At 34.9% G+C, this 17,049-nt stretch overlaps 1 protein-coding gene across 3 annotated transcripts in view; it reads right to left on the bottom strand.

The window, feature by feature from the left end:
* TBC1D32 (TBC1 domain family member 32) overlaps positions 1 to 17,049 on the bottom strand; it is a 188,890-nt gene that overhangs the window by 28,694 nt on the left and 143,147 nt on the right. For all 3 annotated transcript variants that reach the window (XM_082406091.1, XM_082406092.1, XM_082406093.1), the window contains 4 exons: positions 15,237 to 15,320; positions 5,243 to 5,312; positions 3,030 to 3,145; positions 2,055 to 2,209 (listed from right to left, as the gene is read on the bottom strand). In XM_082406091.1, coding sequence (XP_082262217.1) covers positions 2,055 to 2,209; positions 3,030 to 3,145; positions 5,243 to 5,312; positions 15,237 to 15,320 — 425 coding nt within the window. The remainder of the gene's footprint in view (positions 1 to 2,054; positions 2,210 to 3,029; positions 3,146 to 5,242; positions 5,313 to 15,236; positions 15,321 to 17,049) is intronic.

The raw sequence follows: 17,049 nt of genomic DNA, 5'->3' as shown, positions 1-17,049 counted from the left end.
GAACAGGGTAATGAGGTAGGGGAATGGGGGACTGGGGGAACAGGTTGAAGCTTTTTTGAGGTTGATTACAAAAATGTGGTATTGTGCTAAAGATGGTGGACAAGGCTGTGTTATTAATGGCTAAAGCTAAAGTGTCTTTAACATGTCCTGTGGCAACTGCAGATTTGCTTATTTTGTCAACCTGCATAGAAAGTGTCAGTGTAATGTCTGAGACCAATGGAACAAGCATAATAGAAAAGGACCACTTTTTAAGTAATATATTAAGTCTATTACTGCATGCACTAACAAGGAAAGTGGCATAGCAAGAACACCAATCCAAAAGATTATTAAATCAAAAACATTTAAACTATGGAGTACTGATTATACGGACATTAGTAACTGCACTTAGCTAACAGTTCTAGACAGAATCCTTGAAGAGGAATGTTTAGCAGAATGTTATTTGCTTTACAAAGAAACAGTAAAACAAACTACTGGTAATAAAATATTCAACTTGGTATATTTGTACTTGAAAAGGAAAAAAAAAATGATACTACAGAAGGCACTGCATGAGTCTTCACTGATGATATAGCTGCACCAACAGAAAGGTGTCAAGGTTTTACATCAAGAGCTCATTCTAAAACCCCTGGGTAATAAGTCACTCCATTCCATTCACAGATCTATATTCCATATTAAATTGACGCTATCAAAAATGGTAAGTCTAATAAACTCAAAGCTGCTAGAGTCCTGCCTGATTTCAGTTTTATAGGAAGAAATGCTAGTGGAGCACATCACTCTTGTTGTGTTAAAAATAAAATAATGTGTGAGAAAACTAGGTTTATAGCGTCAAAGCAGAAATGCAACTTTACAAAATTATGGTTAAAAACAGTTCATTGGTGATGTCTGACTGTGTCACACTCTGAACACTAAAGTAGAATACTTAAGACTAGTGGCATGTAGGTATCATTTTAAAATACTTGACATGAAAATGTGTGATAGACTTAAAATCCATACTTATTATCAAAAGAATTTTTAACATTACATTTGTAAATGAAAGAGTGAAAGACCTTTAGGATATTTTAAACCTTCATGTACAATTTAAAGAATTGTTCAAACTCTGGTTAACAGAAGGAAAACAGTTCCATTGATTGGAGAAAAGCTAGTACATAGCTTTTTGCCTTTTGTTTCCTCCTGTTTACATGAGCAAATTTCTCATTATGGTGAAGTATTATTCAGGAATTACATACAGCTATTTCAAGCATAAAATCATAAAATTTCAATATTTAATGTATTCCTTGGTGCTTTCTTTTATCACAAATACATATTGCAAAAGCATGTCAGAAATGCTTTCATTTAACTTGACATAGATACTCTCTAGCCCCCTTAACAACTTATCCTTGGGTGCCGTGTAATTCTGTTGTCCAAGTACAACAAACATGTCATGGAAAAGGTTTGGGAAGCATTAGCATGGCTTATTTTAATGGATAGTTTCCCCAAGTTGGAGGTCTTAAATGCACTAAGTACATAAGTAAAACAAAATACAGAAACTTTAATAAATTGAGGGATGCACTTACCTTTAAACTTGGATCTCATGGAACTAGTAAAATCTTTAAAAATACACTATACTACCTTAATCAAAACTCATCATAGATTTCCAAAATGTATATATAGTGTGCTTTTCCTCTATACAATATGGATACAATTTCAACTTATTATTTTCTCATACTATAATTTAACCAGAGATTCTTTCTAACAAAGCAAGAATAAAAATATCCATTCAATAGTTTTCTCTTTATATATGGAATTTTATAGTTTACTAAATGACAAGTTTAAAATTTAATAATGCACCTATTATCACTAATCTTTCATTCAGTTACCATTAGGTAAGACAGAAAGTATTCGAGAAAATGCCAAATCTGTATCTTCAAAAGGAATCACTCAAAATTGCATTCAGATAGAAAATGAATATTGAGTACATAGCGCACTCTACAAATAAAATAATAAGATCCCAATGAATTTAAATAGGATTTTCCTTAAAATTTAAAATACTCCTTTAAAAATAGACGAAAAAGTCTTACAGAAATATGTAGTCTTGGCAACCAAAGGAAAGCAGAAGTCAGAAGCCTGGAGAACTGCTGAAGAAATCGGAATGTTTTGTCTTTGTCCCCCAACATTATTATGAACAAAGAAGATACAAACCAGTCATGGCCAGTGTAACTTCCCTGCAAGCAGACTGAAAAGCACAGTTAAGGAACTTTTATAATAGTTTATCTTAACATGGTGAGATATAAGAACTCCATAAATATTCATTTCCAGAATCTCTATCAGGAAAGAGATATTAAGGATACTTAGTCCTCATTTTGTCTTCAACCAATTTATAAGCTATTGATATAAAATCAAACTTTATTAATGAAAGAAATCACTTGCACAGTGACTATTTTAATGTACCATGTGCGCTGACACGCCCAGTGGAGGCCAACAGCACCAGCAACCGGAGGAAAAACTATCTGTTCCGTGGAAACACACTGTTCAAGTCACTAACACAATAGTACCACCCTTTCTCTAGTTTAGGTTATCTGCCAAATTATTAGCATAATCAAGTATAAAAAAAAAAATCCACACATTTTGAGAATTCAGTAATGCAAAAGATCTGTATACACTTTTTTCTTAAAGTCAAACCCTATTTCTGAAAGATAACCAATTCAAATAAAATAAATGCATGTTTTATTCTTATTCTAGATTTACTAAATCTAGAGTATTATTCTGATTTACTAAACCGATTTTTAAAACTTCCTTATATATAACTGAAAATACATTCTAATAACTTTACTTATTCATTTAAGATTCAACTAATAAAATTTAATAATTACTACTCAGTCTAATAAAGTACATATTTAAAATATAGAATAAAATACCATAAAGGTATATTGCTACAAATCACCAATATAGGTTAAAGTATTATTTTCCTATAAATGTATTAAAGTACCCCATCAAAGAATTCTGAAAAACATATGAAGAGAGTTCAAGTACTGTCAATTATTCGAAAAGGATATGAAGAGAAGATTTTACAGAAGCTTGCTGCTGTTTCAGGAATCTCTCACAATGCTTTAAAACCAAGGTAAGATCATTTTCTGCACCATCTCTTAACAGGTTGAGGAACTTGCCATACCTGTAAAAGCCCAGAAAACATACAAAATGAAAAAATGTCAGGCCCTGCATTGTAAATTCATTTTTTAACATTCATCAAAGTGTAGTTCTCTTGAGATCTCATGGTTTAAGTTTTCAAATTTCTACTTTTAGCATAACTATGTTATACAGAGCACTTACGAAAGAATAACAATATATGTACCTGATTATTATGATCTATTGGAATTAGCAGTATTCATCTGGTAAATACAATAACTTTAAAGGAAAATGAAATGGTAGTGAAAGAACAAAACATGGATACTATAGATGAGTAGTAGAATATAAGCATTTTTTCCTGAACTTAATCTAAAACATGGAATGTTCATAGGCTAGATTGACATAATGTTATGTTTAGAAGCAATTTTAGACTTCATATAGTCCAATGGTTCTATATGAGGGTGGCACTTCCCCCAGGGGCTAGTTTGGAAATTTATGGGAGTGCTTTTGATTGTCATAATGACTGGGGGACTACTGATAGTTGCTGAGTAAGGGCCAGGAGGTTAGACATGGGACAGTTAGTCCTGCACAGTAACAACTTGTAAATGTCCTGCCTGTCATTTGCATAGATAAAAAATCTATTTATAATTATCTGAAACTAATTCTGTTTCATATAAATCATAAAATATTAGTCATATCTTTTATTATACACTGAATGAAACCATGTGTAAGTTAGGGAAAGATAGTTCTTTTGCTTTGCTTGAAGCCTTACTAAGACTTGTTCACCATTTTGCAAAGTCACTTTGCCAGTGGCAACCCTCTTGTAATATTTGATGCACCAAAATAAAATCAGTCTCTAGTCGTAGCTGCCACAGCTACAATGATTCTAAATGTGTGCCAGCTATGTCTCACTACTGGCACCATAGTAGTATACAAACATTTCATTATAAATCACTTTGTTTATTTCTTAACAGTAAGACATTATGTTGAATTAAAAAAACATATGTGACTAGACTGCTCATATTACCTACGGTTTCCATTTCAGAATGGAAATAGGTCATTACAATATAAAAGGCGGGTATAGGGTCACAAAACATAATCAATGGGTTATATACCCTATGTGATATAGGTGGGTGAGCTAGAATTACTATCATAGTTTTTATTATAATGCTATGGATTTACACAGTCCTTTTTATTTTTATTGTTATTATTATTATATATATTTTTTGCTATGTTGGGTCTTCGTTGCTGCACGCGGGCTTTCTGTAGTTGTGGTGAGCAGGAGCTACTCTTCGTTGCGCTGCGTGGGCTTCGCATTGCGGTGGCTTCTCTTGTTGTGGAGCACGGGCTCTAGGTGCACGGGCTTCAGTAGTTGTGGCACGCGGGCTCTAGAGCGCAGGCTCAGTAGTTGTGGCTCACGGGCTTAGTTGCTCTGCGGCATCTGGGATCTTCCCAGACCAGGCCTCAAACCCATGTCCCCTGCATTGGTAGGTAGATTCTTAACCACTGCATCACCAGGGAAGCCCCAAACAGTCTTTTTTAAAAGCTTTCACATGCATCTTTTTTACACTTGATTCTGAAGATGACCCAACGAAGTAGACAGAATGGGACTATCAAGATTCCCATGTAATAATCAAGAAAAAGAGGAGTTCAGGGACACAGACCTTAACTCCCAGTCTGTTCCGCTTGTCCATTTCTTTTGAAAATTATAATTTCAGTACAAAAAATTCAAACTACTATAATTCATTTATTCATTTTAACTTCTGCATCTATCATTAAGGTACTTTTTACTCATAACTATATCCTGACAATAAAAACTAAACATATTTTAGAAAATGGTATGATTGTGCTACCAATGTGCTGATTTTTAAATGTTATTTTTGGAAAAAACCTGACAGTCATAGAGACTTAAATACATTGTAATTAGCCTATGAAGTAGTAATGAACTGTAACTGATTTACCTGTAAGGGTAATTTAATCATGTGTCAATATCCTCAAAACAAAGTTATTATTTTCTGAATAACAAACTCTGCATTTAAAGCATACAAAATAGTTGATTGTTAAATTAAATACTATTAAGCACATATCAGCTAGACAAAACAAATTCTAGAAATGCACAGGGAGATATTTCCCTATAATATACCTGACAGTCATTTTAACGCCAAGCTGTTGCACAGATGAAAGACTTTCATTCTTCACATTTGCATCAGTAGCTATAAACAACAGAACACTGGGTTATAAAAATGTATAAAACTCTGCATAATAATCACATTTTAATTGAAAATTGATGAAAGCAATATTTTTACATATTTTAATGTAAATTTTGAAAACACACTGATGAATCCTGTTCTTTTAAGAGCTGTCAGTTATATTTTTCAAAGGAATTAACAGGAAACTTTTTACAAAATAACTTTTCTCCTAAAAAAAGCATTTAAAAGTATATTAAGTACAAAACAAATAATCATAGTTTTAAAGCAATCTACTTTTACTTGGTTTTCAGGACACAAAAGCTGTTAACACAAAAATGGTCTAGAATACTGTACTTTCATCAAGCAATGCATATATAAGATTTTGAATTACAAATATAGATAAGTATGTCTGTTTACTTCTTAAAGATTTACACGTGAGTGTCAGGAAGGAATAATTGATATTATTCTACGTATAATGTACAGCAATGTACGAGGGTGGACTGAACAAGTTTCTTCCTGCAGGCAGATTTTCTCTGTGAGGTATGAAGTGTGATCATCTACCAAAAGTGAAGGGGTTGTACAGTACAGAGGACTACAGGAGAGACTGAAAGTTTGGATTAGTCTTTGACAACACTGGATGACCAAATTAAGCATGAACACTCAAAAGCATCACTAGATAACAAGGGGGATCTAGCTGAAACTTTCAATTATTGCCGAAGAAACTATAGCGTGTGCATAGTGTGTGTGCAGATATACACACACACAAATAAGGAAACTGTCCAAAATCACAGAGTTATCTAGTGATAGGGAGGGGCAAAAGCTAGGTTTTCTGAATTCTGTATCAGCAGTTTTTCTCCCATTACACACTGGTACATCTCATATTATTAACAATATACCTACTTAACGCATGAATTTATTCATTACTTTTAATAAATCCCTTCTTATAAAGTGTGGAGCACCACGCTAGAATCTATGAGGGATAAAAGATAAATCATACACCATGCCCTAAAAGAACTTTGCCTGTAGTGTCAGAGAAAAAGTTTGTATATAGATAACTCTGATAAAGATGTTTTAAAGCACAAAGTGGAACAAGAGTGGTACAGATAAAGAATTACATGAATTCATAAGAGGAAGAGATTGGGAAGAAGTGGCATTTAAACTGAACCTTAAAATATGGGTAGCGTTGAGATCTGCAGAGATAGGGAAGAACAAAGTAAACATCACGGTTAACAAACACCTACTCTTTAAAGCAACAATAATTCATCTTTCAGCACTCTTGGTAAAGGTAACCTACTTCTCCTAGTTTGCCTAGGACTTGCATGGTTTTAGCACTTAGTCTCATGCCCCAGGAACCCCTCACAGTCCCAGGCAAACCAGGCTGGTTGGTCACCTATCTAGCCTAGAGGGGTGATTTCTTAAAGAAAAATAAATAAAAATTTTAAAAGATAGGTGTCAATTTCTTGATAAGCTACATCTGAGTTTTACTTATTTAGATCAGAATACGATCTTAGCAATATTGCTGAATTTCACCTATAATGATAGCAATTAAGCTATAGTTCATATAGCTTAGAATTAATTCCTTGCTATTCATAACTCTTACTCTGCTAACAGATGTACCTTCTGTCCCTATGGAAGAACGATACCGGTTTTGTCCTTCTCCTAGCAACAGGCTGAGCAATGTCTTCTCCAGATTTTTCAAACTAGCGTGAAGATGGTATTCCCCCACAATGCCCTCACCATTAACTACAGGGCTATGAGGTACTCAGTGTCTCCAGTAGAGAAAAATGAATCCAATATATTCAATACAAGGAAAGGGAGAGACATAGAAAGGAGACAAATTGCTAAGGACAGCTTTACCCTATTATTGAATACTATGAGCCAATGATTCTGCCTCTTTTTCTGCTTAGACAAAAAAAGAAAAAAAGAAAAAAGTCTGATCTGGGTTTCTATCACTTGGTACTAAAACATATACCACAAATTATTCTCACTCACAAAATAATGACCAATATTTAAAAACTATTAATCATCATTCATATGCTCACCATAATTCCAAGTTCTTAGTTTCCTAAGTAATGTAAAACTTTAGTGCTGTAGTGTCAGTGACATTGGCTGATTTTGCAAAATTTCAATAGTTTCAATAAAATAAACATTGACTTTATATATTGCTATAGCCATGGAACAGACCTACTTATCAACTATCATAATGTGATATAATGACAAAAGTGATTTTATAAGCTACTACCAGAACAATTTTAAGTTAGATTAGATGATAACACTTAGAATGCAGTACACATAAAATTAGATTATTAAGCATAAGAAATATCTTTGTTAATATGTAGATTTGTGTGCTTAAAATAATACTTATGTTTCCCTTCTGGAAAGCAGAATACATATAGATATCTTAACAATAGAGGAGAAGTATGCAGTGGGCTAAGAGTGCTAAGAATGGGCATTCCCAATGTCATGAATTCTATAGATCAGAGTACCTTCTACCATTACAGTAAAGAATGGAATAAAGTCAAGAATCAAGATGAGAGAATTTGCCCAAAAAGACTATGACACTGAATATTTACATAAGGTTCAGGTTCTTAGTTCTTCGCCATGGAAGAATAGAGTCTTTCCAGAGTGGCCTAGCTGTCGGCCTGAGATGACAGATAAGTTTCCTGATGTTGGAGGAATAATTTCCCAAGTCTATTCCCTCTAAAAGCTTATGATTCTGTACCTTCAGAGTAAAAACTTAACTCTGCACATTTCAACAGATAATGTTTTCCAATTGTGGTTGTATATCAAAATCCTCTGAGGAGCATTTTAAAAGTAAAAATAAATACTCCAAACTACTGAACAAGATTGCGGAAGGTGACTGTTCAGTCATTTGTTTTTTTAGAAGACCTCTACAGCTTACTTCTTGTGCAGTGAAGTTGAGATCCCCACTTAAAGGAATAAAACTGAACTTTAGAGAAAGTTATAATTGGACAGTGATACCTTGCTCCACACATTTCACTTTAAAGGAGGTATCAGTTAAATCTCCAAAAAGACTTTTAAAGGAGAATATATGAGGTATTAAGCAGACCAAAACAAATATCAAATATCCACTCAAAAAATCACTAATATGATACAGATGTAGGTGACTAGAGAGTGAATAAAATTCCATTAGAAAAAGAAGAAATGAAAAGTTTCTTGAAGCAGTAATGAAGTCAGAAAATGGTTTACAGGTATATATTAAAAAAGAGGCTTCATATTTAAATTTGTATTTGACATTCAATATGACAACCTGACAAGTAGAAATGGATCTTGGACTACAAAAGTTCAGTGAAATAATCTTTGTTACATTTAATCTGGACTAAATACAATTTATGAAGCAGAAATTAAAATCTTCAGAAATAAAATTGATGGAGCAAAATGATTAAGTAAAATTCAATGATAAAAATGGATGTTTTCAGGGGACTCTGATGCATCACTGGTAACCAGTGATTTACTGAAATGTGCACAATAGTGTGTGGGATATGTAATAAGTGCTTAACAAACACTGAGTGAATGAATGAGTAGATGAACGAATAAATGAACAAACATCCAATGAACAACAAAAATTGTGCTTTACATATCAAACTAGAAGCAAGGTGGAGATGGAAATAGATATGAACTTAAAAAGTTTTTCTGGGGCTTTCCTGCTGGCGCAGTGGTTAAGAACCCACCTGCCAGTGCAGAGGACATGGGTTTGAGCCTTGGTCTGGGAAGATCCCACATGCCGAGGAGCAACTAAGCCCGTGCGCCACAACTACTGAGCCTGTGCTCTAGAGCCTGCGAGCCACAACTACTGAAGCCCACGTGCCTAGAGCCCGTGCTCTGCAACAAGAGAAGCCACCGCAATGAGAAGCCAGTGCACTGCAAAGTAGAATAGCCCCCGCTTGCCGCAACTAGAGAAAGCCAGCATGGAGCAACGAAGACCCAATGCAGCCATAAATAAATAAACAAACATTTTTCTGTATATTGAAATCAAGAAACAAAAGGATACCCCAGAGTCACTGTGAAGCATAATAAAATAAGTTACTGAATAAAGGTCAACCAATGGCAACTATAGCATCAGACTTACCCTACTTACACAACAATGCCTAATTCAATCTCAGCATTAACTATTTGCAATAACCAATCATTTTAATTATAAATATAATAGTCTCAAAACAAAATGAGTTGAAAAAATTAACTGAATATTGACTGAAATCACTCACTTTGGTAATACATTCTGTTCTATTTTTAATCTGGAAAGCTAGCACATAGAGCAGTGGTAGAAGAAATTAAATCTATTCTGCCTGGCACTTGGCTAATAGTGCGAAACTAAATAAATTTTCAGAAGAGTAAACCATATCTCCACTGGGGGACAAATCCAGTATTAGAGAAGCAGTTACAGCTTGGCTGTTGACGGACTCTCCTGAAGCCCTGCTATATCAGTAGTAAAGCCAGAGAACTCTCACCACCCAAAGAAACCAACCAGTCAGTCCATTTCCTCCTACCTTCTTCCTTCCCCAAAGTAAGCCTGGAAGGTTCTGTTGCTTCTTTTTTAACATGTGGTTGTTATCTATCCATTTTATTCAATTTTTACTGCCATAAAATTTAATTCCTTATGACCAGTAAACTAGCCTAAGTCTCAGCATCCTAAGTGATATAGTCAGCACTATTTGGAGAAAAGCATTACTCTTCTCCATGTCTTTGATTATACAATTGCCCTTGCCTGCAAGACTCTTTGCCTCTCCTATTTCTTTCAGCTGTAATAGCCCAGGAGGCAGCACCAGTGCCACTCCTCTTGCTCTACCATTGCTTCCTCCCCTAATCTTCCATAATGGCATTAGTCAACACTGGTCACTCTTTCCACTGAACACCTGTGGCACATACCACACAACCCCTCATTTGACAAAACCTCAACTCAAATAGCATACTTAAAGGCTCTAGCACACTGCCTGAAACAAAGTAGCCAGCTGAAAAATGTCAATTTTCCATTTCTTTATTTTCTATTTTACCATACGCTGCAAATTATTTAATTCATCATTTTAGGTATATGCCCTATTTCCCCTCCTTGAGGACAGGGTCATTCATATTATATACCTCCTTGCAATTATCAACCATACTCACAAACACGCTCCATAAATGCAAAACAGAAAAGAGCATATTTGCTGAATACACAAAGGAAGTATAATGGATATTTAACTGTATATATTAAGTATAAAAATATTTTAATAATCAAAAGGTGAAACAATGATATGCTGATATTTTTTCCAACCTTTTGATTAACAACATAAAGAGAAAAAGGATAACATTAAAATATTTACCACCCTGAAAGGACTACTTAATTTATCATTTCAAAGAAGCAACTGCAGAAGGAAAAAATCTCCAACTCGTCCCAGGGAAATGAGCTGACAAATGGTTAATGTCTGTTAGGATTTGGTAAGATACTTGTATGGAGTTACAAACTGCAAGTGTGCAGAACTTTATCTGTTTGTCCTCTTTCTTTAAGGGGATAAACAGCCAAACTAATTTGATTTTTCCAGATTTGCAAATTTTATAATGGGTTGAAATCCTGAGGGAGCTAACAACAGATGGATGACTGTGTTATTCTAATTTCAGCTACCTTAGGGTTTAGCAAGCTGTCATTTTTAAGAAGTCAATCAATTTCTCATTTCAAGAAACATGAAAAAACATTATATATCTATCCAGCGTCTGCTTTGAAACATCTTTTATATCAAAACATGGTTTCTGTTTATTTAAAGTAAATAGAGTGAAATTTTATAATAGCAAACCATTGTTCCACCAGCCAAAAAATAAATGATAAAAGGATAACAATCAATCAACAGGAAGCCACTTTATTTTCATCTGTACTCTAAAAACGCCAGTGGATAGTTGTTCCGCTGGAGCCTTTAAAGAATTTAAATTCACATTCAGGGTTTATCTGCCTAGATAATACATTCAACGAAGCCAACATCTGAGATCTCCCGCAGCATAATTTAGAAATATAACAGAGGGTAGTAAATGCATGCACACTGAGCAATCAGTCTTGTTGAGTATTTAGATAACATATACAACATAATGTTAATTTTAGATTATCTATAGAAAATATGACCCAATAGAACAATGTGCCAAAGAGAGCTGCAGAATTTGAAGACGATCATACTGAAGACGAGAGATACCCACTTTGGCCATGCAAATCTCCATGATCACCACTTCTTACTTGTTTCCTTTCTTACTCACAGACTTGATCATTAATCCCTGTATGTTTTTCACATACTTTTTCAGGTTTGTTCATAAAGTTGTAATTTTCTTCACAGATGTTTTTCCTCAAAATTCTCTTCACAATTTCTCTTTTCTTCCCTCTGAACCTCAGTTTCCTGATTTTAAATGTGATGAGTATGCCTACTTCAGAGAGTACAGCTGACCCTTGAACAATGCAAGGGTTAGGGCGCCAACCCCATGCAGGCAAAAATCCGCGTATAACTTTACAGCTGGCCCTCTCTATCCTCAGTTCCGCATCCAGGGATTCAACAAACCATGGATTGGTAGTACTGTAGTATGTATTTATTGAAAAAAATCTGCCTGTAAGTGGACCTGCACAGTTCAAATCCATGTCGTTCAAGGGGCAACTGTAGTTACAGGGTTGAACGATATAATGCACATCAGGTGCCTCAGCATTCTATTTAATTCACAAGCAGTGGTCAATAGTTATCAATTCCCTTCACCTACCTTAATTTCTGTTTAATTCTACCTTGTATTTTCCTCTCATTTCTTTGCTTTCATTTTCTTATGATCACTTTTATCCCTTTCCCAAATCTGCACAGATGTCACTATGATTTAATTAGGTATATGTTCCTATGTATTTTTGTAAATCCCAATAGATTTAGGATTGTTATACAAATGTATTGTGTGAATACAGATGCTATGTAACAGTATGTATATGTAATCCAATAAAAATATCTCAAATGCCATATTAAAGATACAGAGGCATTTGAGACCTAATGAAATAATTTAAATTAGCCATATACAATATAATAAATATCAAAATTGTAGTTTAATGTGAATGCAATAGGAGCACAGAGGAGGGACTTCTGACTGGGAGTAAGAAGGAAGGTGACATTCTAGCTGCAACTTTACAGTGGAGTTGGACATTATCATATGGGTGTCATGGGGAGGAAAATGTTTATCCAGAAGGAACAGTAGGAGCAAAGGTTCAATGATATGAATGCACAGGATGTGTTTGGGCAGTGATGAATAACAGACCTAAAAAAATTAGTCTGAGCCAGACTGAAAATGTATCTTTAAAAATTTTTTCTTTCTATGGAGATTTGACACACTGTGTCTAACTTGAATAAATAACACATTTTGAAGGATGGTTTCTTTAGCAAACAGAAAAGTCATGTTACCCTTATGAGGAAGAGGGGCACTATCCCATGATGATCTATTATCAGGAGCCTATGCTACCTCTCTGCTTTTTCTTCACTGTGTCTTCATTTACTGAGCCCCAGGCACTGGATATTCACCTTTGGGAAATTTTAGTTCTTCACCCTACTTCATCCTTTACACAGTTACTAAATTCATTGCCTTAAGGTACAGATGAATCAAGTAAAGCTTCTGCTCATAAATCTTAAATGTTTTAATTTTAATAGGCAATAGAGTAAACCAACTGGTTGACACAGTATACAAAGCTCTTATTCTTCATTCTTCTATCCATTTTTTTCCTTTATTTGTCAAACATTTATTGGCACTGTTACTCTAGGTGCAGAGGATACGACAGGTAAGACAAGGAAACTACCTTACAGGAGTGTGCTGTCACGTGAGGGATTAGACATTAAGTCAGAATATGAGAAAAACATGACAAAGAGATGTGTATTGGCTTTATATACTAAGCTGATGATTTAGTAATTTGTATTTTCAGCCCTACCTTCTCCCTAAGTTCCAGATTCAAACAGCCAACATGTACAGAGCATGTCTATTTAAATGTGTAATAAGTATTCGAAACATAACATAAAAGCAAGCTCCTAATCTCCTCTCTGAAACCTATTCTTTACCCATTCTTCTCTATCTCAGTGTTTGGTAATCCCATCCTTCCAGTGGCTCAGATCAATAACTTGGGTCCTTTGACTCCTCTCTCTCCCACCCCATATTCAATCTGTTACCCAATTCTGTTGGTCCTATTTTCAAAATATACCTAGAATCCAAGTACTTCTAACTCCACTGACATCCTCATCCAAGCCACTGCCATTTTTCATCTGTATCTTTTCAATAGCCTCCTAACTCATCTCCCTGCTTTAGCCCTTTGTTCTTCAGTCTTTTCCTGATACAGCAGCAATAGTGATCTTTTAAAAATGTAAATCAGAGCATGTCACTCCTGTGTTCAAGACCTTGCAATGACTTTAAAAACTCTAGATCAGTGGGTTCCCCAGCAGTCCAGTGGTTAAGACTTCATGCTTTCATTGCCGAGGGCACAGGTTCAATCCCTGGTCGGGGAGCTAAGATCCCACAAGCCACGCGGTGCGGCCAAAAGAAAAAAAAAAAAGAAAAAAAGAAAAAACAAAAAACCTATATCATCCTCTCCTCTCTAACTTCAACACCAACAATCCTTCCCCTTTACTCCTTCTGAGCTATACTAATCTCCTTCCTAGTCACTTGCTGGAAGTCTCTCCCTCTGGAAACATCCATGTGTCTTGCTCCCAATTTCTGCTGGTCTGAACGCTATTTAACACTGGAACCGCCACCCCCAACTAGCACTCCCTAGACCCCTTCCCTGCTCTGCATTTCTCACTTACCACCATACCACTTGACATACTGAATCTTTTTACTTATTTATTGTCTGTCTTCCAATCAGAAGGTAAACTCTGTAAAGGCAAGACTTTTTTCTTTTGTTCACTGATGTGTGCAAGTGTTTAGAGCAGTTCTATTATATAGCAGAGGAAAATATCCATTTGTTGAATAAATGAATGTGTATTTGGAGAAGAGAGGGTGAGGTTGGCAATGCTGCTAATAGTTTAGTGCCCCTGAAAAACAGATATGAGGCGTGGAGAGAAAGGGATGATGCTAGAGAAGAAAGGAGAAGAGTAACATAAGGCCTTGGGTACCATGATAAGAAGCTTAAACTGTATGCAGTGGTCAATGGTAATCTTCTAAGAGGTAGAGGAAAGAGCAGGTCAGATTTACACGTCACAGGTCACTCTGAAAGCAGCATAAAGAATACCTCTGAAAAGAAATGAGACTCCAACTAGAGACATCAGGTAAAGAGAATGTTGTAATAACCTAGGCAAAAAGTAATGGTGGCCTAAACTAACATAAAGAAGAGTAGAGATAGATATAAGTAGATAAATTTGAGCTATATTAAGAACAAAGAATACAGTTCGGTGACTGGGAGGGAACCTGGCTTAGATGGACAGATGATTGCACTGCCCACAAAAACAGACAGTGTAGGAGGAGGATGTATCTCAGGGAGGTATGAGAAGGTGGACATTTTGAGCTTGAGGGTTCTTTAGCACATCCAGGTGATGCTTACCGATTAAGCATCTGGAAATATGAGAATGAAGCCTATAGATCTTTGAGTAGAAGAGGTATATTTAGAAGTCATCAATATATAAGGTGGGTAAAACAGTACAAGCAGATGAGATCACTAGGAGATCATCTCCTAGTGGATAAAAGCAGAAGAGTGAAAGACACTGGAAGACATTGCCTTAAGGAAAAACAATTTTTAATGGGTAGACAGAAGAAAAAAAAGCTCAAAAACGAAGCTAGAAAGTTACAAGGAAACCCAGACATTTGCACAGAAGAAACTGATAGATATCTGGAATGTATATGGCACAAAGGGAGAGATTTTTTAGGGTGAAAAAACCTTGTGCATATTTGTGTCTAATTACACTCCTCTACGAAACATTATCTATTTGCACATTGAGCACTTTCCAAAATACAAAAATGTTTAAACTGTACCTGTATATTCCACTGAGGGGAAGTAGCATTCAGATGGGCTTTCAGAGAGATGAAGGACAAATTTTTCAAGTAATTCTACTAAAGCTGTAATAAACAAGAGATTAGGATGTTAAAGGTCAAGAACAATATGTGATACTGCATTTCTAAATCACAGACTAGTAGAAAAAAGTCATCAGAACTTCTTCACAGTTATGCTCTTAAGGGGGGCCAATTCAAAACATCATTTTAATATTCATAACAATGTTTCCAATGTAAACTAAATTTTAATAGCTTCACTGAGAACCTATTCAATGTAAAACTGGAAAAGAATCATCTGTTATCTTTAGATCCTCTAAGGATTACTTCAGAATTTGCTAAATGATTTCAATTCAGAAAAAAAAATCACAAACTAGGCTATAATATCTTATCATCGTCATTCACACATGCAGAAAAAAATCACGTGAGCTCCAAGACCAGAATCAATGCATAGCTCACATCCCTTTCAAAAGCAGGACATATTATGTGTTTTACGTACTTTGCAACAGACAGTATCTGTTCAAGGCAAGCAGATCAAAAGTAGGCTTGTCAGGGGTTGGGGAGAGGGAAGGATGAACAGGCAGAGCACAGAAGTTTTATGGCAGTGAAACTGTTTTGTAAGATACTACAATGGTGGATACGTGTCATTACTATGACATTTGTCAAAATTCATAGAATGTGAAACATCAAGAGTGAACCCTAATGTAAACTTTGGACTCCTGATGATAATGATATGTCAGTGTAGGTTCATCAGTTGTAACAACTGTACCCCTCTGGGTGAGGCGTTGATAGTTGGGGGGGGGGGTTGTACATATGTAAGGATAGAATGTATGTGGGAACTTTCTGTACTTTCCACTCAACTTTGCTGTGAATCTAAAACTGCTCTAAGTTTATTAATTTAAAGAAAAGTTGAAAAATATGCCTGTCAATGTAATAGTATATAAATAATGCCACAGTATTTGCATATATTACCTCCCAAATGGGTATAACCAGGTGGATTATAATTAATATGCAATCTAGAATTATTTTTGCTAGAAAGAAATATATCTGTAGGGTAACTGATATGTTTACACTTATAGAAAGTAAGTTTTAGTCACCTTTTAAAATTGTGCCCTAGTTATATTCAGGATTCTGACTATGACCTGTATTAACTGAATGCACCTTTTTTCACATCCAAGTGCATTTTAAAGACATAATTCATGAAGGAAAAATTAGTGTTCAACATGTCAAAAATGTAAAGTCAAAGAGGAATAACATATGCTTTCCAACAACTATAGGTCTAACAAGCTACATCTCATGATATAGCTTGAGCTATATCTCAAGATAAAAATGAAATTTTTTATTCATGGAACTCTATTCATATTCTGATTTCAAGTTGAAATGAATATTTAAAGGTATGAAAATGCAATATTCGAGGATCAGAAAGGACACCAGTATTGCAGATTATTTAAACTTATAGTTGTTTAGATTGGTTCTATCTTCACATACATAGGCACAAATTCTCCCACTCTTAGAGAAATCTTTCAAATTTTTTTTTCTATGAACCTATATGTAAATAATGGCCCTTAGGTGAGAGCTTTCAACTTCTACATATTTGTTTATAAGTCACCTAATGCTGTCTCTTGAGATTATAATTTTTCAGAAAGAATGTGTCGATGAAATTTAGATACAGTCATTCCTAATAAGGTGTGAGATATACATTAGTAACAAATATTATATAAAAATTTTAAATGGAAATGTCCATTTAAAACTCAACTATAATTATTCTCATTTTAGCACAACCATATGTTTGTTACAA

The sequence above is a fragment of the Balaenoptera borealis genome (assembly GCF_965194805.1).
Source record: "Balaenoptera borealis genome assembly, chromosome: 9".
Lineage (NCBI taxonomy): Eukaryota > Metazoa > Chordata > Mammalia > Artiodactyla > Balaenopteridae > Balaenoptera > Balaenoptera borealis.
Note: the sequence above shows the minus strand (reverse complement) of the source record. Positions and strands in the feature narration are given on the sequence as shown.